General features: G+C 40.1%; 2 protein-coding genes across 2 annotated transcripts; one reads left to right on the top strand and one right to left on the bottom strand.

Annotated features, from left to right (window-relative positions):
• Positions 1-556: 556 nt before the first annotated feature.
• On the top strand, positions 557-1,501 carry LOC105704938 (olfactory receptor 2G3-like). The gene has a single exon (XM_012434446.2). The coding sequence runs from the start codon at positions 557-559 to the stop codon at positions 1,499-1,501; it is 945 nt and encodes a 314-aa protein (XP_012289869.2).
• Positions 1,502-16,379: 14,878 nt separating this feature from the next.
• LOC105705005 (olfactory receptor 2G3-like) lies at positions 16,380-17,324 on the bottom strand. The gene has a single exon (XM_064372150.1). It carries the CDS (start codon positions 17,322-17,324, stop codon positions 16,380-16,382), a length of 945 nt encoding a protein of 314 aa, XP_064228220.1.
• Between the last annotated feature and the right edge of the window lie 10,110 nt (positions 17,325-27,434).

Below are 27,434 nucleotides of genomic sequence, written 5' to 3'. Positions count from 1 at the left end.
TCTGGGCTGTGAGGTCTCTCCCCTCTGCGTCCCAGCACATCTTTTGTCATCTTTGGAGGACCTTCATTCTCTTCTCCTCCATCACCTCAGCCGCCCTGTGACCTTAGGTTGCCAGCACACTAGCTCTGGGGTGACAGAACCCTACGCCCCCGCAGGTCATAATTAGATTTTCAGCAGAGGCATCTACCCAGTCCAGGCTGGGGCACGTGCGCACCCACGGTAGAACTCAGGAGTGGCTGGGTTGCCAGCTACAAACACGGCTACATAATACCTTGTTTTCTATGATGTGGGTGGTTCCCAGAGAAGGCCCTGTGGACAGTTGGGCATCCTGTCCTGCATTACAGGCATGAATCCAGAGCTGATGTGTTACCCAGTGCCACAGCTGCCCCGGCTGCCTTGTCCTTTTCATCCAACTCAATAAAGGTTTGACCTAATCTGTGCAAGCTACTGTGCATGGTGCTGTGTGCAGCTCACCTTCTGTCAATCCCGGCCTTCCTTTGCCAAGGGCAGGGACAGAACAGGGAAGTCTTTGTCTCTCCTTATAAGGCAGATCACCATGCAGAGCCTCGGCAAGGAAAACCACAGCTCTGTGTCCGAGTTCATCCTCCTCGGCTTCTCCAGTGAGACGCAGGTCGGAATGTCCCTGTTTGCCCTCTTCCTACTCCTCTACCTCACCACCCTTGTGGGCAACGGACTCATCGTCATGCTGATCTACCTGGACTCACACCTCCACACGCCCATGTACCTTTTTCTCAGTGTCCTCTCTCTGGTGGACATGAGCTATGTCACTACGACTGTGCCCCAGATGTTGGTTAATATGGTGTGTCCGCAGAGGACCATCTCCTGGGGAGCTTGTGCAGCGCAGATGTTCATCTTCTTGGTCCTGGGCATTGCTGAGTGTGTCCTCTATGCCATTATGGCCTATGACAGGTACGTTGCCATTCGCTTCCCCCTTCACTATACGCTACTCATGAGCCCTTCCATTTGTGTCAAGATGGTCATTGTGTGTTGGTCCATTAGCATAGCTGGGGCCCTGATCTATACTGTCTTCACCATGCATCTGCCTTACTGTGGCCCCTACAAGATAAACCACTTCTTCTGTGAGGTCCCTGCTGTCCTGAAGTTGGCCTGTGCAGACACATCTTTTAATGACAGGCTGGACTTCATCTTGGGTTTCCTCCTGCTTTTGGTCCCACTCTCCCTCATCCTGGCCTCTTACATCCTCATCTTTGCCTCTATCTTCAGAATCCGCTCAGTGAAGGGGAGGCTCAAGTCCTTCTCCACGTGTGCTTCCCACGTCACTGTGGTCACCATGTTCTATGGGCCGGCCATCTTCATGTACATGAGGCCCGGTTCTCGGTATGACCCAGAGCGGGACAAGAAGCTAGCGCTGTTCTACAATGTTGTCTCTGCCTTCTTCAATCCCATCATCTACAGCCTCAGGAACAAGGATGTAAAGGAGGCCTTTCTGAAAATATTTGGAGTCAGAACGACAGCTTAATGTCTCAAGATGTTTCAGAGTTGTCCATACATGGGCAGACTGGATGGGCCCATTTGGTACCACACAGGTACCTCATCTGACCAACCTGAGTCTTCCTGCAGCTGTAAGCAGCCAGAAGAGGGTGTGGCCAGCCCTAACCTGAAAGTCCTCTATCACTGGTTGGAAAATGTTCAGCTCCCATCACCCAAAGACTCAGTTGAGTACTGAAGGCAAAGGAGTTCTTTACAAAGACTATGTCCTTGTGGTTCATGGCCATTGCTTTTGTACTTTTCCTGGGTTCTCTCCTTACCTCTGGAAGTTTATGTCAGTTCAGCATGATGGCAGTCACATGTTTAACAGGCACACATGCTCTTTCACAGTGTGAAAATGACACAAAGAGTCATTGGGGTGAAAATTACATAAAGAGCAGCAGATTATGCAGGGACACAGTCTTGCATTACTGTCTGACAAACACAAGGAATATTTAGCATTGCTTTTTGCACTAGGTGCTTATAAAATCAGAGCTAGAATTATTTTAGACATATATGTGTAACAATATGGCTAATAACTAGTCTAGTCTGGTCTGGGCTCAGCTTGTAGAATTGACTCTTACCTGATCAGTTTAAAATTTACATTTTCAATCTCATTTTTTTTGGGCAAAAGATTTGAATAGACATTTCTCAAAAGAAGGCATACATATGACAAACGGGCATATGAAAAGGGGCTCGACATCCCTGATCATCAGAGAAATGCAAATCAAAGCTACAATGAGATATCGTCTCACCTCAGTTAAAATGGCTTTTATCCAAAGGTCAGGAAATAACAAATGCTGGTGAGGATGTGGAGGAAAGGAAACACTTGTAACTGTTGGTGGGAATGTAAATTAGTACAACCACCATGGAGAACAGTTTGGAAGTTCCTCAAAAAAGTAAAAGTAGAGCTATCATACAATCCAGCAAGCAACACACTGCTGGTTCTGTACCCAAAGAAAGGAAATCAGTGTATTCAAGAGATTTCTGCACTCCCGTGTTTGTTGCAGCACTATTCACAATAGCCAAGATTTGGAATCAACCTAAATGTTCATCCACAGATGAATGGATAAAGAAAACGTGGTAGCTGTACACAATGGAGTACTACTCAGCCATAGAAAAGAATGAGATTCTGTCATTTGCAACAACATGGATGGAAATGGAGTTTATTATGTTAAGTGAAATAAGGCAGGCACAGAAAGACAATCTTTACATGTTCTCCCTTATTTATGGGATCTAAAAAATCAAAGCAATTGAACTCATGGAAGTAGAGAATAGAAGGATGGTTATCAGAGGTTAGGAAAGGTAGTGGGGGATAGGAAGGAGTAGGAGAGGAGGTGGGGGCACTTAATGGGTAGCAAAAATTACAAAGTATGAATAAGACGCAATGTTTAATAACACAGTAGGGAGACTATAATTAATAATAATTTAATCATACATTTAAAAATAGCTAAAAGAATATAATTGGATTGTTTATAAAACAAAGGATAAATGCTTGAGAGGATAGATACCCCATATTCCATGATATGATTATTATGGATTGTTTGCCTGTACTAACATATCTCATGTATCCCATAAATATATCCCCCTACTATGTACCCATAAAAATTTTTTAAAAATAAAAAAAATACATAAATCTAATTTTTATTTGAGAAAACAGATACAAGTTGATCATCCCTTATCAGATATACTTGGAACCAGAAGCATTTCAGATTTTGGCTTTTTTCAGATTTTGGAATATTTATATTACACTTACTGTTTCAGCCTCCCTCATCTGAAAATCCAAAATCTGAACACTCCAATGAGAATTCCTTAGAGCATCAAGTTGGCACTCAAAAGATTTCAGATTTTGGAGGATTTCAGATTTTGGATATTTGGATTAGGGATACTTAATCTATATACACATTTCATAAAAGAAAAATATATGTGTGCATTGTGCATACCTATATCTATATGCACATATCAATAGATAGATGCAGAGATAAAAATGGAGATACAGAAACAGAGATTATAGACAATTATGTAACAAAGATTTCATTTTCCCCCACATAAAAGAAACGTTTGTTAATATTTTGCCATTTTTAGTCTGTCTTGTTTTTTTTTTTTTAAAACGGATTACCTAACAACAGATAAAGTTGAAGTGCCCTTTGAACATTTCAAATTTCCCTGAATCAACCACAATTGCATCCATGAGCAATGCATAGGATTGTTCTTGTGTGTGTTTAAAGTTTTGTAAGTGGTAGCATGATGTCAATACAACTCAGAAAAAATTTCAACTCAACTTCACGTTTCTGACAGCTACTCATTTGATAATTATAGGGGCAGCTCACTCTCTTTAATAAGCATCTGAGTTTATTTCAGTTGTCCAATTTCCTATTGTTGAATATTGGTTTATTTCCAATTTTTCACTATTTAAATAATTCTATGACTAATGACTTTGGGCATTTCTCCATATGTACGCATTTTTTAATGCATAGAAGTAGACTTTGCAGATTGCAGAATCAAAGAAATTTCCAATGTATTAGATGCTGCAAAGTATTTTTCCACGTAGTTATACCAACTACACCTCTCACCCTCACCAATGCTTGACATTGTTTAGATCTATCTCAAACATTCTAATGTGTCCATCCATCTCATAGATGAAACGTGGCAACATTTTTTTTTTGTTTCATTTGCAATTCCCTGGTTGCTAGTGAGTTTAACATCTCTTCATGAGATTGTTGTTAGTGTCGTGTAGTGCAGCAGGCTCTGGAGTCAGACCGCAGGGTTTCAATTCCAGTTCCATCCTTTATCAGCTCAGTGACAATGGGCAAGTAGCCTAACTTCTCTGACTCTCAACTTCCTCATCTGTAACTGGAAGGAACAGTATATACCTGAGAAGGTTGTTAGAAGGAGTAAATGATGTAATACATGTAAAGTGCTTTCTGTAGTGAATAACAAATACTAAGTGCTCAATGAATGAGATATTGTCTTTTCTTAATTTGTAGTTTGTTATACATTTTGGACATTAATTTTTTGTCTATTACGTGCATTGAAAATATCTTCTATAAGTTTATTACCTCTTTATGCAAAAGTGATACATGTTTTAAAACATGTTTATGTTTTAAAATTTTGTAAAACAGAAATGAACAAAAAGAAGAAAATGAAAACCATCCATTTCCTTAGACCTGGAGATAACTACTAACATTCCAGTGTTGGCCGGGTGCAGTGGCTTATGCCTGTAAACCCAGCACTTTGAAAGGCTGAGGCTGGCAGGTTGCCAGAGCCCAGGAGTTTGAGACCAGCCTGGGCAACATAGTGAAATGCTGCCTCTACAAAAAGTGAAAAATTATCTGGACATAGTGACATGTTCCCAACTACTAGGAGGGCTGAGGTGGGAGGATCATCTGAGCCTGGGGAGACTGAAACTACAGTGAGCTGTGATCACGCCACTGCATTCCAGCCTGGGTGACAGAGTGAGACCCTGTCTCAAAAACACAAAATAACCCCACATATTCCAGTGTCTGTTCTATGGTTTAAGTTTTTAAATTGTTGTTACTGACATTTTTGAAGAAATGTACATAACATTCTTAAACAATTTATTTGTCTTTATGAATTTTGAACCTAATTATACAGTATATACTCTTCTGTAATTTGCCAGTCACCCATAGTCAAACCTATTGTTAAAAAATAATAGGTTTTTAAAGACTTACTTATGCTTATTTATTTTCACTTCCTTATGGTGAATAGAATAGAATAGATCAGAATGGAATGGAATGGAATGGAATAGAATAGAATAGAATGGAATGGAATGGAATGGAATGGAATGGAATGGAATGGAATGGAATGGAATGGAATGGAATGGAATAGAATAGAATAGAATAGAATGGAATAGAACAGAATAGAATAATGACTTCTGATGAAGAGAATTCTTAATTTAATGCAGATGAACTTATGAATCTTTTCCTTTATTATTATGAAGTGAATGAGTTGATTTTACTGAGCCCATCAATTCATGAAGAAACCAGTAAGGTGTTAGAACTGGTTTCAAGCAAGAATTTGATTTATAGAGATTTATATTCTCTACTGAACAAACTTCATTTGTATTGTGATTAATAGGAATCATTTGCATTGCTATTATCATATTGCATTGCATTGCATATGCAATTATAGAATTGCATAGCTATCCTATAATTTAACAGCTATACCCGCAGCGTTGTAAAATACCTTAGTCCTTAGACAGTCAATCAAAGGTGCACACTTTGACGCCGATCAGATAATCCTCAGAGGGTCTGCTAGACAACACCCAGTACTACACTGAGAGGGCACTAAGTAATTAACCCCTCTTGCCCTTTTGCAAGTCTTAGATGCTCTTTTTCTGACAATAGCACCTCTTACGATCTTAAATAATCTTCAAAGATTATTTTTGATCACAGAAAGACTGGTCTCATTATGTTTGGCCTTATTCTTTATATAAGTGTAACAAGAATGTTAACCATATAGGATTTTTTGAGCTTGCTTCACAAATCTAGAGACATGCAGTGCTGAACAATTGCTAAAGTCAAAGAATTAACCTCTGGTCTGAAAGTTTTCATAAACAATCTTAAATTGGACTTTAAACATTCACTGTTATTTGCTATACCTCCAAATTCACTAAGGTTCTCACTGGCCAAGAAGTGATTCTCTTTTTTCTTTTCTTTTTCTTTCTTTCTTTTTTAACCTTGTAGCTCTAGCTCAAAGAAAAGAAGTGGTTTTCTTTACCTCTTCTAAGGTCAGGATCTTGTAAACCAAATAAAAGGCCAGTTTTCCTGGGAAGGCTTTGTAGAGATTGACCTACAAGTACACTTAACCCTGATAAAAAGACGTTAATTCTCAAATATGACCTTGGCTATATAATTCATTTGACCAATATATCTGGGGCCAAAAGAAAAGTTTCTATTGGTGCTAATAACTATGTCGCTATAAAAATTAAGGAGACTAATGAGTCTCTGAATGCTTATGGGTTATTAAGAATCAGATACAAGTTTAATTTTAGTTTACAAAAACAGGATCTATTTCCTTAGTGTTAGAGACAGCTTGAGAGAAGAAAAGAGTTTTTCATATATCCATAAAAAATAGAACATTAAAAATAATAGCAACAACAATCTAAACAAATAACCTCATCGGTTCATTCAACTCTCCATAATTAACTCTAGCTCTGCTAAGTCTTGGTCAGCAGTGAGTATCATCGAATCTGCCTGATATCAGACTGAAAAAGAGTCATGGGAATCCTGACTCAGTCCACTCGGCACATCTGGAAATGTGCCTAAGAGATATCAGCTTGGAAGCCTGTACTCAAGCATCTATTTTTGAAATAGCAAATGTTCAGAGTATCTGGTAAGTCCTTTCTATGAGGCTCTGAGACTACTGTTCTTTGTTGAAGACACAAATTCTGGCCTGTGGCTTATACCCAAGCCTTTAGGCAAGCGTCAGAGAGAACAGATGCTACCTGTAAGTGATGAAGACTGAATGGATGTCGTTAATTTACATTTAAATATTTAATCCATCTTGATTTTTGTATATGGTGAAAGGTAGTGGTCTAATTTCATTCTGCATATAGCTAGCCAGTTAACCGGCATCATTCGTTGAACAGGGCATCTTTCCCCATTGCTTGTTTTTGTTAACATCCTTGTCTTGTTTCTGTTCTTAAATGGAATGCTTCCAGCTTTGGCTGGTAAGGATGATGTTGGCTGTGGATTTGTTTATTTGGTTAAGGACTACTTCTGGAAAGCTAGTGTGATCCTTTGGTGGTGCCATTACACTTAGATTTTTCTTGGGGCTAGAATTCTTATGCTGGTTCTTTCTCATTTGGAGACACTGGCACTTATAATTTTGGTAACTATTTTCACGCAGATAGAATTTTTTTTCTTTCTTCCCCTATCCAAGCTTACCCAACCTGCCTTATTTTGTTGTTGTTGTTGTTCTTTTTCTTCTTTTTAATGCTTTTAACAGTCTGAAGCCATGGTTTTTAGTTTCTGTCTCTAGTGATAAGCAGAAATGAGGGATGAGAAGGGGGCTTTACTGGTCTAACCGGAAACAGAAACTAAAAACCTGTGACTGTATTCTCTCCCTTGGACACCCCTGTGTGATATTATTTTTTCCCTTGCCTCCCTCCCCAGGGGATATAAATGTAGAGAATTGGAGAGGATCATTTTGGCTTTGCTTCTTATAACCCTATGCACTTCCATCAGCAGGTTTTATATTGGGCTGTGTAGTTCACCCTGTGGGCCAATAAATGACCTATATGGGTAAGAGCCAGCTGTGGCCAATATGACTGGGTATATACCTGATCCTTGTTTACTTGGAGAAGCTCTCTGTTGCCTCAGACAACGGGCTGATCCATGGAGTGTTCAGTGGTCAGAGCTCCCTGATCAGCTGGGGTAAGGTATAGGTCAAACCTATATGGGTAAGAGCCGGCTGTGGCTAATATGGCTGGGTATATACCTGATCCTTGTTTACTTGGAGAAGCTCTCTGTTGCCTCAGGCAACGGGCTGATCCATGGAGTGTTCAGTGGTCAGAGCTCCATGATCAGCTGGGGTAAGGCAAGATAGCGGGGCCAGAACAGGCAGGTCTACCTACAGGTCCTCCAATGGCAAGCACAAGTGCCAAGGGAGAATCCAGTAGGCAGCCACCAAGCACCTGGAGGTGTGCCTAGGTGTAGAGCTGGGAAGCCTCCTTCACTCCAAATTCTCTGCATGGAGAGGAAATGGCAGCCTTTCCTTTTCCTAATGCAGGAAAGTAGGTGCTTCAGGTGTCAGGAGATCTGCCTGGGTATGGAGTGTGGAGGGCACCACTGCATGCATCACAATCTCTGCACAGGGAATGGGTTGGCTCAGGCTACTGACCCAGGGGAATGGTTGCTCTGAAAGTCTGGGGATCTACCTGAGTGAAGAGCAGAGAAGGTCCTGCTGCACCACAATCTATTCACAGGAAGGTTGGGGTGGTTCAGGCTGCTGATCCAGGTGAGTGGGTGTCTAAATGTCTGGAGATCTGCCTGACCATGGAACAGAGAGGGCTCCGCTTCACCATGGTCTCTGCTCAGAAATTAGTGGCATGGCTCAGGTTGCTGATCCAGGTGAGCTGGAGCCCCACATGCCTGGAGATCTGCTTGGGTGTGAAGGAGAAGTTTCTGTTCATAGGAAAAGATGGAAATAACAGCAGCTCATAGTCCTGAAAAGGAGTTGCTATCCCTGTTTATAGATGAGAAAACTGAGAAGTGACTACAAACCTTTCCAGCCATTCTGGCAAATATCAAACTTGGAAAGAAGAGAAGGAAGAGGGGTGCAAGGATGGCAATGTCAGGTTGCCGGTGAAGCATGCAGCACAGAGGAATGAACATAAGTTTTGAAATTGGACATGATGGAGTCTTTTTTTTTTTTTCCACATGCTGGTTGTGGGGCAGGGCAGTTTAGCTCTCTAGTGCCAGTCTCATTTACAAAATGAAGGTAATTTAACCTACCAGACAGGGTTATTATGAGAATGAGACCATGGATATAGGGGTCAATGAGTGTGTGCTCCGTTTGGGAAATCTCCTCAAATGTCCTGGCTTCGCTCACCATCCAGATGAGCAGATGATCACCCACTCACTATTCCCTGTCAGCTCTCCATTCTGAGCTTCAGTCCTGCCTTCTGTGGTAGACAGCTTTCTAAGATGACCCCAAGGACCCCTGTCCCCTGTTATTCACACCTTGGGAACTCCCCAGCCCTTCAGTGTGGGCTGAACCTGGTATTTTACTTTTCCTGAGTAGAAGAGGGCAAAAGCAGCGAGATATCACTTCTGAGGTTTGGTTATAAAAGACTGTGACTTCCATTATGCTGGAAAGCTGACTCCTCTCAATCACTTGTTGTCAATCACTTGCTCAAGTGGTAAGCTGCTCTATGGGGAGGCCCATGTGAGGGTGACCTCTGTCCAACAGACAAGAAACTGAGACCATGCGTCCAACTGTCAACAGCCCAGGAGGAAGTGCCTACTGCCAACAATCACGTTGAGTGAGCTTGGAAGCAGATCTTTTCCTCATTGTGTCTCGAGATGACTGTAGCACCTTCTGACGCTTTGATAGCAGCCTTGGGAGAAACCCTTAGCAGAGGACCCAACTAAGTCATGCTAGGGTTCCTGGCTTCTGGAAGTGTGAGATAATACATGTTTGCTGTTTTAAGCCACTAAATGTTACGGTAATTTTTAATGTAGCAATAGAACACTAATACACTTCTCAATACCTCCTGGTATTCATTTGTAAGTCATTCATTTGTTGTTCACTCAGTCTCCTAATGTTCACTGAGAACCTAGTATGTGCCGAGCACTGTGGCAGGCATTAGAGGAATCCTGTGTTGAATAAGGCAGACACTAGAAGTTTACCAACTAGGTAGAAGACAACATTGCACACTTCATGCAAAATTAGGTCAGTGCACACCGTGTGATTCTGCCTACATGAAATTTCTTAACAGCCAAAACGAATCTAGATACAAGTGGTTAACTTTGGAGGGACAGTAACTGGGAGGCAGCATGAAGAAGGTTTATGGGGTGCTGGCTGTGATCTATGTCTTGATCTGGTGCCTTTTGCTATGCCCATTTTAAAACATTTTATTGACACTTTGATTAGAATAGGTTACCAAATACTAATTCTCATATATACCTTTGAACCTATCATATGCATGTGATAAAATGTTGATTTTTTTACCTTCCCAAGATCAGATCTTAAACCTTAAAAAATGAAATCATCTCAGGGTATCTTTTTACCTAAAACTATCTGAAATTTCCCAGAATGTCCCTGGAAAATCAAAAAGATTTATTCTTTTACATTATAAAAATAGAGACGGCAGAAATAATTAGGTCTGATTGGTGTGCTCCACATTCCTTATTTAGTTCAACACTATTGTAAGAACTATAAAGATTGTCCAATCAGAAGAAATTTCCAGCTTTCCCTACATTAAGTTTGTACAAATGAAGCGTAATTAATGTAAACATTCCAGAAACTGTATGCTGCATGAGAAGGCTCCTAGGATTTATCTGTGCCCTCCCTGCCCAAAATATTGTTTTTATTCATGAAGAAAACCTGGATCAAACCTTTACGAAATAATTATGCACTGTACCTAAAAAGAGAACTTTACCCCCCTCCATCTGACATAATCGGCTGCTGTGATAAATGAACGACATCCATTCAGTCTTCATCACTTACAGGTAGCATCTGTTCTCTCTGACGCTTGCCTAAAGGCTTGGGTATAAGCCACAGGCCAGAATTTGTATCTTCAATAAAGAACAATAGTCTCAGAGCCTCATAGAAAGGACTTACCAAGTACTCTGAACATTTGCTATTTCAGAAATAGATGCTTGAGTACAGGCTTCCGAGCTGATATCTCTTAGGCACATTTCCAGATGTGCCGAGTGGACTGAGTCAGGATTCCCATGACTCTTTTTCAGTCTGATATCAGGCAGATTCCATGATACTCACTGCTGACCAAGACTTAGCAGAGCTAGAGTTAATTATGGAGAGTTGAATGAACCAATGAGGTTATTTGTTTAGATCGTTGTTGCTATTATTTTTAATGTTCTATTTTTTATGGATATGTGAAAAACCCCTTTCTTCTGTCAAGCTGTCTCTAACACTAATTAAGTAAATCCTGTTTTTGTAAACTAAAATGAAGCATTTTAAACTTATATCTGATTCTTACTAACCCATCAGAATTCAGAAACTTGTTAGTCTCCTTACTTTTTATAGCAACATAGTTATTAGCACATGTTCAATAGAAACTGTTTTCTTTTTACCTCAGATATATTGGTCAAATGAATTATATAGCCCAGATCATATTTGAGAATTAACGTCTTTTAATCAGGGTTAAGTGTACTTGTAGGCCAATCTCTACAAAGCCTCCCCAGGAAAACTGGCCTTTTATTTGACTTGCAAGATCCTGACCTTAGAGGAGGTAAAGAAAACCACTTCCTTCCTTTGAGCTAGAGCTGCAAAGTTAATGTTTATGAAAACTTTCAGACCAGAGATTATTCTTTGGCTTTAGAAGTTGCTCAATACTACGTGTCTCTAGATTTACGAAGCAAACTCAAAAAAGCCTATATGGTTAACGTTCTTATTACACCTATATAAACAATAAGGCCAAACATAATGAGACCAGTCTTTTTGTGATCAAAAATAATCTTTGAAGATTATTTAAGATCACAAGAGGGGCTATTGTCAGAAAAAGAGCATCTAAGACTTGCAAAAGGGCAAGAGGGGTTAATTACTTAGGGTCCTCTCAGTGTGGTTTAGGGTGTCATCTAACAGATCCTCTGAGGATTATCTGATAGGCAGTCAAAGTGTGCACATTTGATTGACTGTCTAAGGACTAAGGTATTTTACAACTCTGCAGTCGTAGCTGTTAAGTTATAGAATAGCTATGCAATTCTATAATAGCATATGCAATGTAATGCAATATGCTCACAGCAATACAAATGATTCCTATCAATCACAATACAAATGAAGTTTGTTCAATAGAGAATGTAAATGTCTATAATACAAATTCTTGCTTGAAACCAGTCCTAATACCTTATTGGTTCCTTCATGAGTTGATAAGCTCAGTAAAATCTTTGACATTTGTTCACTTTATAACGACAAAGGAAAAGATTCATAAGTTCATCTCCATTAAATTAAGAATTCTGTTCTTCAAAAGTCATTATTCTGTTCTATTCTCTTCTATTCACCATAAGGAAATGTAAAGAATACTCTTCAGCAGTGAAAAGAAATAAACATTCATAAATGTCAGAAAAACTATTATTGGGTGAATATGGCAAGTTACAGAAGAATAAATGCTGTATAATTCAGTTCAAAAGTCATGAAAACAAATAAATTGTTTAAGAATGTTATGGGCCGGGCGTGGTGGCTCATGCCTGTAATCCCAACACTTTGGGAGGCCGAGGCGGGTGGATCACAAAGTCAGGAGTTCGAGACCAGCCTGGTCAAGATGTTGAAACCCCGTCTCTGCTGAAAATACAAAAGTTAGCTGGGCGCGGTGGCATGTACCTGTAATCCCAGCTACTCAGGAAGCTGAGGCAGGAGAATTGCTTGAACCTGGGAGGCAGAGGTTGCAGTGAGCCGAGATCACGCCATTGCATGCCAGCCTGGGAGACAGAGTGAGACTCCATCTCAAAAAAAAAAGAATGTTATATACATTTCTTCAAAAATATCAACAGAAGCAATTAAAAAAACTTAAACCCTACAACAGACACTGGAATATGTTGGGAGGGGGTTTTTGGACGGGGTTTCACTCTGTCACCCAGGCTGGAATGCAGTCACATGATAATGGCTCACTGTAGCCTCAACCTCCCCAGGCTCAGATGATTTTCCCACCTCAGCCCTCCCAGTAGTTGGGAACATGTCATTATGACCCGATAATTTTGCATTTTTTGTAGAGACAGGGTTTCACCATGTTGCCCAGGCTGGTCTCGAACTCCTGGGCTCAAGCAACCTGCCAGCCTCAGCCTTCCAAAGTGCTGGGTTTACAGGTGTGAGCCACTGCACCCAACCAACACTGGAATGTTAGTAGTTATCTCCAGGTCTAAGGTAATGAATAATTTTTATTTTCTTCTTTTTATTCATTTCTGTTTTATAATATTTTAAAACATAAATAAACTTTAAAATGTGTTACTTTTAATAAAGTAAAAACTTTTTAAAAGTTTATTAAACTTTAAATAAAGAAAAGAGATAATAAACTTATAGAAGATATTTTCAATGCATGTAATAGACAAAAAATTAATGTCCAAAATGTGTAACAAACTACAAATTAAGAAAAGACAATATCTCATTCATTGAGCACTTAGTATTTGTTATTCACTACAGAAAGCACTTTACATGTATTACATCATTTACTCCTTCTAACAACCTTCTCAGGTATATACTGTTCCTTCCAGTTACAGATGAGGAAGTTGAGAGTCAGAGAAGTTCGGCTACTTGCCCATTGTCACTGAGTTGATAAAGGATGGAACTGGAATTGAAACCCTGCGGTCTGACTCCAGAGCCTGCTGCACTACACGACACTAACAACAATCTCATGAAGAGATGTTAAACTCACTAGCAACCAGGGAATTGCAAATGAAACAAAGAATAATGTTGCCACGTTTCATCTATGAGATGGATGAACACATTAGAATGTTTGAGATAGATAAACAATGTCAAGCATTGGTGAGGGTGAGAGGTGTAGTTGGTATAACTACATGGAAAAATACTTTGCAGCATCTAATACATTGGAAATTTCTTTGATTCTGCAATCTGCAAAGTCTACTTCTATGCATTAAAAAATGCGTACATATGGAGAAATGCCCAAAGTCATTAGTCACAGAATTATTTAAATAGTGAAAAATTGGAAATAAACCAATATTCAACAATAGGAAATTGGACAACTGAAATAAGCTCAGATGCTTATTAAAGAGAATGAGCTGCCCCTATAATTATCAAATGAGTAGCTGTCAGAAACGTGAAGTTGAGTTGAAATTTTTTCTGAGTTGTATTGACATCATGCTACCACTTACAAAACTTTAAACACACACAAGAACAATCCTATGCATTGCTCATGGATGCAATTGTGGTTGATTCAGGGAAATTTGAAATGTTCAAAGGGCACTTCAACTTTATCTGTTGTTAGGTAATCCGTTTTAAAAAAAAAAAAAAGACAGACTAAAAATGGCAAAATATTAACAAACGTTTCTTTTATGTGGGGGAAAATGAAATCTTTGTTACATAATTGTCTATAATCTCTGTTTCTGTATCTCCATTTTTATCTCTGCATCTATCTATTGATATGTGCATATAGATATAGGTATGCACAATGCACACATATATTTTTCTTTTATGAAATGTGTATATGGATTAAGTATCCCTAATCCAAATATCCAAAATCTGAAATCCTCCAAAATCTGAAATCTTTTGAGTGCCAACTTGATGCTCTAAGAAATTCTCGTTGGAGTGTTCAGATTTTGGATTTTCAGATGAGGGAGGCTGAAACAGTAAGTGTAATATAAATATTCCAAAATCTGAAAAAAGCCAAAATCTGAAATGCTTCTGGTTCCAAGTATATTTGATAAGGAATGATCAACTTGTGTCTGTTTTCTCAAATAAAAATGAGATTTGTGTATTTTATTTTTAAAAAGTTTTTATGGGTACATAGTAGGGTGATGTATTTATGGGATACATGAGATATGTTAGTACAGGCAAACAATCCATAATAATCATATAATTCTTTGACTTAGAGTCACATAATTCTGATTCTAAGTATTTTCAGGAAGGCCTCCTTTACATCCTCATTCCTGAGTCTGTAGATGATGGGATTGAGGAAGGCAGAGACAACATTGTAGTCTTGGGGTATCTATCCTCTCAAGCATTCATCCTTTGTTTTATAGACAATCCAGTTATACTCTTTTAGTTGTTTTTAAATGTACAATTAAATTATTATTTATTATAGTGCTCTCAAACACTGTGTCTTATTCATTCTTTGTATTTTTTGGTACTCATTAATGATACTCACCTCCTCTGCTAGTCCCTCTGACCTTCACTACCTTTCCTAACCTCTGGCAACCATCCTTCTATTCTCTACTTCCATGAGTTCAATTGCTTTGATTTTTTAGATCCCACAAATAAGGGAGAACATGTAAAGATTGTCTTTGTGTGCCTGCCTTCTTTCACTTAACATAATAAACTCCATTTCCATCCATGTTGTTGCAAATGACAGAATCTCATTCTTTTCTATGGCTGAGTAGTACTCCATTGTGTACAGCTACCACGTTTTCTTTATCCATTCATCTGTGGATGAACATTTAGGTTGATTCCAAACCTTGGCTATTGTGAATAGTGCTGCAACAAACACGGGAGTGCAGAAATCTCTTGAATATACTGATTTCCTTTCTTTGGGTACAGAACCAGCAGTGTGTTGCTTGCTGGATTGTATGATAGCTCTACTTTTACTTTTTTGAGGAACTTCCAAACTGTTCTCCATGGTGGTTGTACTAATTTGCATTCCCACCAACAGTGTACGAGGGTTTCCTTTCCTCCACATCCTCACCAGCATTTGTTATTTCCTGACCTTTGGATAAAAGCCATTTTAACTGAGGTGAGACGATATCTCATTGTAGCTTTGATTTGCATTTCTCTGATGATCAGGGATGTCGAGCCCCTTTTCATATGCCCGTTTGTCATATGTATGCCTTCTTTTGAGAAATGTCTATTCAAATCTTTTGCCCAAAAAAAATGAGATTGAAAATGTAAATTTTAAACTGATCAGGTAAGAGTCAATTCTACAAGCTGAGCCCAGACCAGACTAGACTAGTTATTAGCCATATTGTTACACATATATGTCTAAAATAATTCTAGCTCTGATTTTATAAGCACCTAGTGCAAAAAGCAATGCTAAATATTCCTTGTGTTTGTCAGACAGTAATGCAAGACTGTGTCCCTGCATAATCTGCTGCTCTTTATGTAATTTTCACCCCAATGACTCTTTGTGTCATTTTCACACTGTGAAAGAGCATGGGTGCCTGTTAAACATGTGACTGCCATCATGCTGAACTGACATAAACTTCCAGAGGTAAGGAGAGAACCCAGGAAAAGCACAAAAGCAATGGCCATGAACCACAAGGACATAGTCTTTGTAAAGAACTCCTTTGCCTTCAGTACTCAACTGAGTCTTTGGGTGATGGGAGCTGAACATTTTCCAACCAGTGATAGAGGACTTTCAGGTTAGGGCTGGCCACACCCTCTTCTGGCTGCTTACAGCTGCAGGAAGACTCAGGTTGGTCAGATGAGGTACCTGTGTGGTACCAAATGGGCCCATCCAGTCTGCCCATGTATGGACAACTCTGAAACATCTTGAGACATTAAACTGTCCTTCTGACTCTAAATATTTTCAGAAAGGCCTCCTTTACATCCTTGTTCCTGAGGCTGTAGATGATGGGATTGAAGAAGGCAGAGACAACATTGTAGAACAGCGCTAGCTTCTTGTCCCGCTCTGGGTCATACCAAGAACCGGGCCTCATGTACATGATGATGGCCGGCCGATAGAACATGGTGACCACAGTGACGTGGGAAGCACACGTGGAGAAGGACTTGAGCCTCCCCTGTGCTGAGCGGATTCTGAAGATAGAGGCAAAGATGAGGATGTAAGAGGTCAGGATGAGGGAGAGTGGGACCAAAAGCAGGAGGAAACCCAAGATGAAGTCCAGCCTGTCATTAAAAGATGTGTCTGCACAGGCCAACTTCAGGATAGCAGGAACCTCACAGAAGAAGTGGTTTATCTTGTAGGGGCCACAGTAAGGCAGATGCATGGTGAAGACAGTGTAGATCAGGGCCCCAGCTATGCTAATGGACCAACAGACGATGACCATCTTGACACAAATGGAAGGGCTCATGAGTAGCGTATAGTGAAGGGGGAAGCGAATGGCAACGTACCTGTCATAGGCCATAATGGCATAGAGGACACACTCAGCAATGCCCAGGACCAAGAAGATGAACATCTGCGCTGCACAAGCTCCCCAGGAGATGGTCCTCTGCGGACACACCATATTAACCAACATCTGGGGCACAGTCGTAGTGACATAGCTCATGTCCACCAGAGAGAGGACACTGAGAAAAAGGTACATGGGCGTGTGGAGGTGTGAGTCCAGGTAGATCAGCATGACGATGAGTCCGTTGCCCACAAGGGTGGTGAGGTAGAGGAGTAGGAAGAGAGCAAACAAGGCCATTCCGACCTGCGTCTCACTGGAGAAGCCGAGGAGGATGAACTCGGACACAGAGCTGTGGTTTTCCTTGCTGAGGCTCTGCATGGTGATCTGCCTTATAAGGAGAGACGAAGACTTCCCTGTTCTGTCCCTGCCCTTGGCAAAGGAAGGCCGGGATTGACAGAAGGTGAGCTGCACACAGCACCATGCACAGTAGCTTGCACAGATTAGGTCAAACCTTTATTGAGTTGGATGAAAAGGACAAGGCAGCCGGGGCAGCTGTGGCACTGGGTAACACATCAGCTCTGGATTCATGCCTGTAATGCAGGACAGGATGCCCAACTGTCCACAGGGCCTTCTCTGGGAACCACCCACATCATAGAAAACAAGGTATTATGTAGCCGTGTTTGTAGCTGGCAACCCAGCCACTCCTGAGTTCTACCGTGGGTGCGCACGTGCCCCAGCCTGGACTGGGTAGATGCCTCTGCTGAAAATCTAATTATGACCTGCGGGGGCGTAGGGTTCTGTCACCCCAGAGCTAGTGTGCTGGCAACCTAAGGTCACAGGGCGGCTGAGGTGATGGAGGAGAAGAGAATGAAGGTCCTCCAAAGATGACAAAAGATGTGCTGGGACGCAGAGGGGAGAGACCTCACAGCCCAGAGCACCTGAGACAGGGACCCTGGTTCCAGGCCTGCTATTCCCACTTTCCCTGAGGCCTGTCTGGGCTTTGTTTCTTGTACTTGGATAGAAATGGGATTTTATGTTGAATCCTTAGGACTGCCACCTTGTGACCACATTTTTAACTCAGCTGTTCCTGAGTGTCCACGGTTGTCACTCACCCAGCTGCTTGACCTTAGGCAAGTCTCTTCACCTCCATTGTCCTCAGTTTCCCCATCTGTTAAATAGAGAGGGAACATCTAGGCACAGGGTTATGGCAAGGAAACTATGAGAGATCCTGTATGTGAAGCCATTTTGCAAAATATAAACCACTAGGCAAATAAAAGGGCTTAGTGTAAGTGGAATGACTCTGGAGATCAGAAGAACTCAGGGCTAGTCCTGCCTCTGCCTCTGATTTTCTTTGTGATCTTGGGTAACTCCACATCCCTCTCTGAGCTTGAGAGCCCCATTTTAAAAATGAAGCTGTTGGATTCAAGAGGGTCCACCCAGCTCTGATGACCTTTGATACCAGGAACCCCTGGCTAGAGACCCATGGTCACATCAGTGCCTGAGCAGCAAGCGTGGGCTGAGCTGAGCAGGACTGTGTTGGCAGGAGATTTATTGTGGGAGCTAGAGATGTGTCCAGAGCATTGGAAAGCACCTAGAGCATAGTCTCAGCCATCAGCACTCTGGAGTCTAGTGGCCTCTTCTCCTATTCCCAAGTCACACAGCTTCTCACTTAGCCTCCTCACCTACTCCAAGTCACTTAGCCTCCCAGGTTCTTCATGTGTAAAATGGGGTAATACCTCCTCCACAGTGAAGATTGCGTGAAATATACCAGGTTTATAGAACATGCTTAACAAATGGAAGCAATTTAGATCCTAGGAAGCTGGGTGGAAGGAGTGGAGAGAGGAGAGAGTAGGTACAGCAGTTTTCTCAAGCGTTTGAGCTTCCAGAGGACAGGGCTGAAAACGTGATCATTAGGGCTTACAGCCATGAATGACAGTGGAGGTGAGGAAGCTGGGAAAACTGACTGAGGCTAAATGGGTGAAAGAAGACAGTGTCAGATGCGTGTTCTGTGCTTTAAGGAACACCAGTAATTGGCTGAAAGAGAAAACCATCCCAGATAAGGAATGTCTGTGAAGGTAAGAGGAGACCTAGGGCAGCTCAGGGTCTTGGATACTGGGAGGGAAGACTTTTCAAGAGATAAGGACTGGTCAGCAGTGCGGATGGCAAACCTGCCACCAGGATGATGAGGGCTGAGAATGAGGAGGTGCCCACATCCTCCTCTCCCCCAATCCACACCCCAGACCTGGACTCATGCAGAGGCGTCCTACGGGCCACCCTTCATCACCTCCACCAGCAGATACTGTGTCAGCTATCATGCCTCTTCTCACATCTCCTTAGACTGGAACTCAATGCCTTTCCCAGTCTGGTGCTAACCAATTTTCAAGTCTGTGCGACTCTCCATGTATCTCTGTGAGGATCCAAAGGGATCCTCGTCTGGGCAGCTGGGATTCCCCCATCTCGGAGCCACAGATCCTCTGTGCTAACTGGCTTCCTCCGTGCCTGCCATGTGTGCCACCACCTTTTGCTCTAGCTGTTCCACTGCTGGGAAAGCCTTCTTTAATCCTTTCTGCTTCCTCAGCTCCCACCCTTCCAGGTCCAGCTTGGCTTTGCCTCCTCCTTACCTGACCAGTCCAGCCTTGTTTATTTTATGTGCATGTTGTCTTCCCTGCCTGGCTGAAGGCAGAGGCCATGTGTCTTTTATCTCTCACCATGGTGTTAGTTTGCAGCATCTGGCCGATCCAGGCGTCCTCTTTGTATCAGAAGGGGGTTGGAGAGTAGATTTCTAGCCCCTGAAAAGCCTGGGGATTCCCTGTCCATGTGATAAATGCAGCACAGAATCCCTCGGCTGGATGCAATGAACAGCCAGAAAGTTTAATGCTCCCAGGACATTTCAGGCCTGAAACTGGTGAGCTGGGTTTCTTTCTAAAGTTTCCACTGGGGACTGAAACTGTTTCCCACTGAGACTTAGAGGAGGGAAGGGTCCTGTGGTTGGCCACATTCCCGTATGACACGGTGATAACACTATCATAATAAGATGTGTTTTGTTTCCTCCCAAACATTTTTGTGTGCCTTTTACATCCTCAGGCATCTTACCCAAGGCCACATACCCAATAGAGAGAAAACTAAGGCTTGGCTACAGATACAGTAGTCCCGCCTCATCCATGGGGAATATGTTCCAAGACCCCAGCAGACGCCTGAAACTGCAGATGGCTAAAAACTCTATACATACCATGCTTTTTCCTACACACACATACCTCTGATGAAGTTTACTTTCTAAATTAGGCACAGTAAGAGATTAACAGCAACTAACAATAATGGAATAATTATAACAATATACTGTAGTAAAAGTTACGTGAATGTGGTCTCCCTCTACATATCTTGCTGTACTGTACTCATCTTCTTGTGATGATGTGAGATGATAAAATGCCTATGTGATGGAGGAAATGAGGCGAGTGACGTAGACGTCACAGCTTAGCTTTAGGTGCTACTGACCTTGAGTATAAGCACAGCGATACACCACAGTCAATCTGTAACCAAGATGGCTACTGAGCGACTAACAGCCAGATAGTGTGGACAGTGCAGATACACTGGACAAAGGATGATTTGTGTCCTGGGTGGGACAGAGCAGGACCGCATGAGATTTCCTGCCGAAATGAAATCTCAGGATGGTGTGCAATTTAAAACGTATGAATTGTTTACTTCTGAAATTTTCCATTTAATATTTTTGGGGCATGGTTGACCACAGGTTACTGAATCCACATGTAAGGAGGACTATTGTTATATAAATGCTACTCATACTTACTAGTGCCCCTGTAACTACACTTCATTCTGGTTATTAGCCCTTTGTCAGATGGGCAGATTGCAAAAATTTTCCTTCATTCTGTAGGTTGCCTGTTCATTCTGACGATAGTTTCTTTTGCTGTGCAGAAGCTCTTTAGTTTAATTAGATCCCTTTGCCTATTTTGGCTTTGGTTGCCATTGCTTTTGGTAGTTTAGTCTTGAAGGCTTTGCCATCCCTATGTCCTGAATGTTATTGCCTGGGTCTTCTTCTAGGGTTTTCATGATTTTAGGTCTTATGTTTAAGTCTTTAATCTACCTTGAGTTAATTTTTGTGTAAGGTATAAGGTATAAGGAAAGGATCCAGTTTCAGTTTTCTGCATATGGCTAGCCAGTTTTCCCAACACCGTTTATTAAATAGGGAATCCTTTCCCCATTGCTTGTTTTTGCCAGGTTTGTCAAAGATTGGACGGTTGTATATGTGCGGTATTATTTCTGAGGCCTCTGCTCTGTTCCATTGTCTGTGTATCTGTTTTGGTACCAGTACCATGCTGTTTTCGGTTATTCTAGTCTTGTGGTGTAGTTTGAAATCAGGTAACATGAGGCCTCCAGCTTTCTTTTTTTTTTTTTTTTGGTTAGGATTGTGTTGGCTATATGGACTCTTTTTTGGTTCCATATGAAATTTAAGGTAGTTTTTCTAATTCAGTGAAGGAAGTCAGTGGTAGCTTGATGGGGATAGCATTGAATCTATAAATTACTTTGGGCAGTGTGGCCATTTTCACAATATTGATTCTTCCTATCCATGAGCATGGATGGAATGTTTTTCCATTTGTTTGTGTCATCGCTTATTTCCTTGAGCAGTGGTTTGCAGTTTTTTGAAGAGGTCCGTCAAATCCCTTGTATCAAGTTGTATTCCTAGGTACTTTATTCTCTTTGTAACAATTGTGAATGGGAGCTCATTCATGATTTCGCTCTGTTTGTCTATTATTGGTGTATAGAAATGCTTGTGATTTTTGTACATTGATTTTGTGTGCTGAGACTTTGCTGGAGTTGCTTATCAGATTAAAAAGATTTTGGGCTGGGCTGAGATTACGGGTTTTCTAAAATGATTATGTCATCTGCAAACAGAGACAAGTTAACTTCTTCTCCTCCTGTTTGTTCTTTTTGCTTGGGCTTGTCTTGGCCATACAGGCTCTTTTTTGATTCCATATGAAATTTAAAGTAGTTTTTTTTCTTTAATTCTGTGAAGAAAGTCAATGATAGCTTGATGGAGATAGCATTGAATCTATAAACTACTTTAGGCAGTATGGCCATTTTCACAATATTGATTCTTCCTATCCATGAGCATCGGAAGTTTTTCCATCTGTTTGTGTCCTCTCTTATTTTCTTGAGCAGTGGTTTGTAGTTCTCCTTGAAGAGGTCCTTCACATTCCTTGTAAGTTGTATTCCTAGGCATTTTATTCTCTTTGTAGCAATTTTGAATGGGAGTTCACTCATGATTTGGCTCTCTGTTTGTCTATTATTGGTATATAGGAATGCTTGTGATTTTTGGACATTGATTTTGTATCCTGAGACTTGGCTGAAGTTGCTTATCAGCTTAAGGAGTTTTGGGGCTGAGATGATGGGGTTTTCTAAATGCACAATCATGTCATCTGCAAACAAAGATAATTTCACTTCCTCTTTTCCTATTTGAATACCCTTTATTTCTTTCTCTTGCCTGATTGCCCTGGCCAGAACTTCCAATACTATTTTGAATAGGAGTGGGGAGAGAGGGCATCCTTGTCTTGTGCCAGTTTTTAAAAGGAATGCTTCCAGCTTTTGCCCATTCAGTATGATATTGGCTGTGAGTTTGCCATAAATAGTTCTTATATTTTGAGATAGGTTTCATCAATACCTAGTTTACTGACTGTTTTTGGCATGAAAGGGTTTTGAATTTTATTGAAGGCCTTTTCTGCATCTATGGAGATAATCACGTGGTTTTTGTCATTGGTTCTGTTTATGTGATGGATCACGTTTATTGATTTGCATATGTTGGGCCAGCCTTGCATCCCAAGGGTGAAGCCGACTTGATCATGGTGGATAAACTTTTTGATGTGCTGCTGGATTCGGTTTGCCAGTGTTTTATTGAGGATTTTTGCATTGATGTTCATCAGAGATATTGGCCTGAAATTTTCTTTTTTTGTGTTGTCTCTGCAAGGTTTTTGTATCAGGATGATGCTGGTCTCATAAAATGAGTTAGGGAGGAGTCCCTCTTTTTCTATTGTTTGGAATAGTTTTAGAAGAAATGGTACCAGCTCCTTTTTGTACCTCTGGTAGAATTCAGCTGTGAATTCTACTGGGCTGGTCCTGGGCTGAGCTTTTTTTGGTTGGTAGGCTGTTACTGCTTATTTCAGAACTTGATTGCTCCATTCTAGTTTATTTTTGTAAGGTGTTTATAGTATTCTCTGATGGTAGTTTGTATTTCTGTGGGATCAGGGGTGATCTATATCATTTTTATTGTGTCTGATTCTTCTCTCTTTAGTCTTTATTATTCTGGCTAGTGGTCTATTTGTTTTGCTAATCTTTAAAAAAAAGCCAGTTTCTGGGTTCATTGATTTTTTTGAAGGGTTTTTCGTGTCTTTATTTCCTTCAATTCTGCTCTGATCTTAGTTATTTCTTGTCTTCTGCTAGCTTTTGAATTTGTTTGCTCTTGCTTCTCTAGTTCTTCTAATTGTGATGTTAGAGTGTCAATTTTAGATCTTTCCTGCTTTCCCTGTGGGCATTTAGGCCTATAAATTTCCCTGTAAACACTGCTTTAGCTGTGTCCCAGAGATTCTGGTATGTGTGCCTTTGTTTTCCTTGGTTTCAAAGAACTTATTTATTTCTGCCTTAATTTTGTTATTTACCCAGATATAGGTTGTTCATTTTCCTTGTGGTTGTGCAGTTTTGAGTGAGTTTCTTAATCCTTAGTTCTCATTTGATTGCACTGAGGTCTGAGAGACTGTTATGATTTCCATTCTTCTGCATTTGCTGAGGAGTGTTTTACTTCCAATTATGTGATCAATTTTAGAATAAATGCAATGTCGTGCTGAGAAGAACGTATTTTCTGTCTATTTGGGGTGGAAAGTTTTGTAGGTATCTATTAGTTCTGCTTGGTCCAGAGCTGAGTTAAAGTCCTGAATATCCTTGTTAATTTTCTGTCTTGTTGATCTGTCTCATATTGACAGTGGAGTGTTAAATTCTCCCACTACTATTGTGTGGGAGTCTAAGTCTCTTTCTAGTCTCTAAGAAGTTGCTTTATGGGTGCTCCTGTATTGGGTGCATATATATTTAGGATAGTTAGCTCTTCTTGTTGCATTGATTCCTTTACCATTATGTAATGCCCTTCTTTGTCTTAAGTTTGTTTTATCAGAGACTAGGATTTTTTGTTTGTTTGTTTGTTTTTTTGCTTTCCATTTTCTTGGTAAATCTTCCTCCATCCTTTCATTCATTTTGAGCCTATGTGTGTCTTTGCATGTGATATGAGTCTCCTGAATACACCACATCGATGTGTCTTGACTCTTTATCCAATTTGCCATTCTGTGTCTTTTAATTGGAGCATTTAGCCTGTTTACATTTAAGGTTAATATTGTTATATGTGAATTTGATTCTGTCATTATAATGCTAGTTGGTTATTTTACTCATTAGTTGATGCAGTTTCTTCATAGTGTCGATGGTCTTTACATTTTGGTATGTTTCTACAGTGGCTGGTACTTGCTTTTCCTTTCCGTATTTAGCGCTTCCTTCAAGAGCTCTTGTAAGGCAGGCCTTGTGGTGACAAAACCTCTTAGCATTTGCTTGTCAGTAAAGTATTTTATTTCTCCTTCGTTTTTGAAGCTCGGTTTGTCTGGATATGAAATTCTGGGTTGAAAATTCTTATCTTTAAGAATGTTGAATATTGGTCCCCACTCTCTTCTGGCTTGTAGGGTTTCTGCAGATAGATTCACTGTTAGTCTGATGGGCTTCCCTTTGTGGGTAACCCAACCTTTCTCTCTGGCTGCCCTTAACCTTTTTTCCTTCATTTCAACCATGGAGAATCTGACAATTATGTGTCTGGAGGTTGCTCTTCTCGAGGAGTATCTTTGTGGTGTTCTCTATTTCCTGAATTTGAATGTTGTCCTGTCTTGCTAGGTTGAGGAAGTTCTCCTGGATAATATCCTGAAGAGTGTTTTCCAACTTGGTTCCATTCTCCATGTCACTTTCAGGTACACCAATCAAATGGAGGTTTGGTTTTTTCACAGAGTCCCATATTTTTTGAAGGCTTTGTTCGTTCATTTTTATTCCTTTTTCTCTAATCTTGTCTTCATGCTTTATTTCATTTAGTTGATCTTCAATCTCTGATATCCTTTCTTCCACTTGACTGATTTGGCTATTGATACTTGTATAAGCTTCATGAAGTTCTCATACTGTTTTTTTTTCAGCTCCATCAGTTCATTTATGTTCTACTCTAAACTGGTTATTCTAGCTAGCAGTTCCTGTAACATTTTATTAAGGTTCTTAACTTCCTTGCATTGGATTAGAACATGCTCCTTTAGCTTGGAGGAGTTTATTGCCCACCTTCTGAAGCCTACTTCTGTCAATTCGTCAAACTCATTCTTCATCCAGTTTGTTCCCTTGGTTGTGAGGAGTTGTGATCCTTTGGAGGAGAAGAGGTATTCTGGGGTTTGGAATTTTCAGCCTTTTTGTGCTGGTTTTCTCTCATCTTTGTAGATTTATCTACCTTTGGTCTTTGATGTTGGTGACCTTCAGTTGAGGTTTTTGCATGGTCATCCTTTTTGTTGATGTTGATGCTATTGCTTTCTGTTTGTTAGTTTTCCTTCTAACAATCAGGCCCCTCTCCTGCAGGTCTGCTGAAGTTTGCTGGATGTCCACTCCAGACCCTGTTTGCCTGGGTATCACCAGCAGAGGCTGCAGAACAGCAAAGATTGCTGCCTGCTCCTTTGTGGAAGGATTTTGACCACACATTCAATCTTTAAAATAGATATATGTCTATTCAAGTTATATATTTCTTTTTAAATGAGCTTTATTTATTAATATCTTTCAATGAATTTGTACATTTTATCTGTTTCTAATTTATTGAAATAGTGTTGTTTGCAACATTTCCTTGTTCTTTATTTAGCTTCTAAAAATTCTCCAAAAATATTAGCCTTTGGTTTCATTGGTTTTCTATATTGTTTTTCCGTGTTACACTTATCTCTACTCTTTCCTTTTTTCTTCTTACTTTGAGTTTAATTGGTTCTTCTTTACCTGTTTCTTAAGGTGGAAGCAGAGGTGATTGCTATGAGATCTTTTTTTCTTTTTTAAATGTAGGCATTTTAGTGCTATAAATTTCTAAGTACTGCTTTAGCTACATCTCACAAATTTTGATATATTGTGTTTTTATTTTCATTGGCTCCAAATACTTTCTAATTTTTTGTTTTCCTTTGCCTCACAGGTTTTTTGGAAGTGGGTTTAATTTCCAATATTTGGAGATTTTCTAGACATATTTCTGTCATTATTTTTCAGCTTTCAATGTCTGAAAAATTATTTCTTTCACCTTGATATTTGAAAGACCTTTTCTCTGGGTAAAATCTTCTTGTTGAACAGATTTATTTTCTTCCTTTCAGAACCTTAAAGACATTGTTCCATGGTCTTTGGGCTTCCCTTGTCATTGATGAGAAGTTGGCTGTTATTCTGATCTTTGATTATCTGTATGTAATATCTTTTTCTGGCTTCTTTTAAGACTAGCACTGGTTTCAAGTAATTTTCTTATAATAGGTCTTGTTACAATTTTCTTCATATTTATTTTTCATTGAACTTTTCTTGGATCTATGGGCTTATAGTTTTAATCATATTTGACAATTTTTGGCCATTTTTTTCCAAATATTTTTGTTTTTCCTATATTTTATTTTGAGAACTTTTATTAAACATGTTAGGCCATTTGAAATTGTCCCACCTCTCACTTTTCAAAAGCCTTTTTTTCTGTCTGTTTCTTTTTTTTTTTTTCTGTGCGTTTTGTTTTGGCTGGTATTATATTATTATGTTTATTAATCTTTTCTTCAGCAATGTCTAATCTACTGATAATCTTACCCAGTGCCTTCTTCATCTAACACATTATAGTTTTCATCTCTGTATAGTTTTATAATTATATGTAAATCTTAGATTTGTGTTTTTCATTTTCTTGTTAATGTGCTTGATCTTTCCTGTAGCTTCTTAAGCATATGGAATATAGATATGATAACTTTTTAACGTCCTTATCTACTTGTTTTTATTGATCTGTGTATTTCTGAGTCAATTTTAACCAAATGATTTTTCTCCTCATTATGGGTTGTATTCCTGGTAATTGTTTATTGGATGTCAGACATTTGAATCTTACTTTGTTGATCCAACTGTGTTGTTTTGTTAATCCAATACAAAAAAAGAAAATTTCAGGCCAATGTCCCTGATGAACATCAATGCAAAAATCCTCAGTAAAATACTGGCAAACCGAATCCAGCAGCACATCAGAAAGCTTATCTACCGTGATCAAGTCAGCTTCACCCCTGGGATGCAAGGCTGGCTCAACATAGGCAAATCAATAAACGTGATCCATCACATAAACAAAACCAATGACAAAAACCACACGATTATCTCCATAGATGCAGAAAAGGCCTTCAATAAAATTCAAAACCCTTTCAGGCCAAAAACACTTGATGCTCAAAAATACTCTTGAGC

The sequence above is a fragment of the Aotus nancymaae genome, unplaced genomic scaffold (assembly GCF_030222135.1).
Source record: "Aotus nancymaae isolate 86718 unplaced genomic scaffold, 86718_ANA_hifiasm-v0.15.2.pri h1tg000007l, whole genome shotgun sequence".
Taxonomy (NCBI): Eukaryota; Metazoa; Chordata; class Mammalia; order Primates; family Aotidae; genus Aotus; species Aotus nancymaae.
This window is presented reverse-complemented; position numbering and strand designations above follow the sequence as displayed.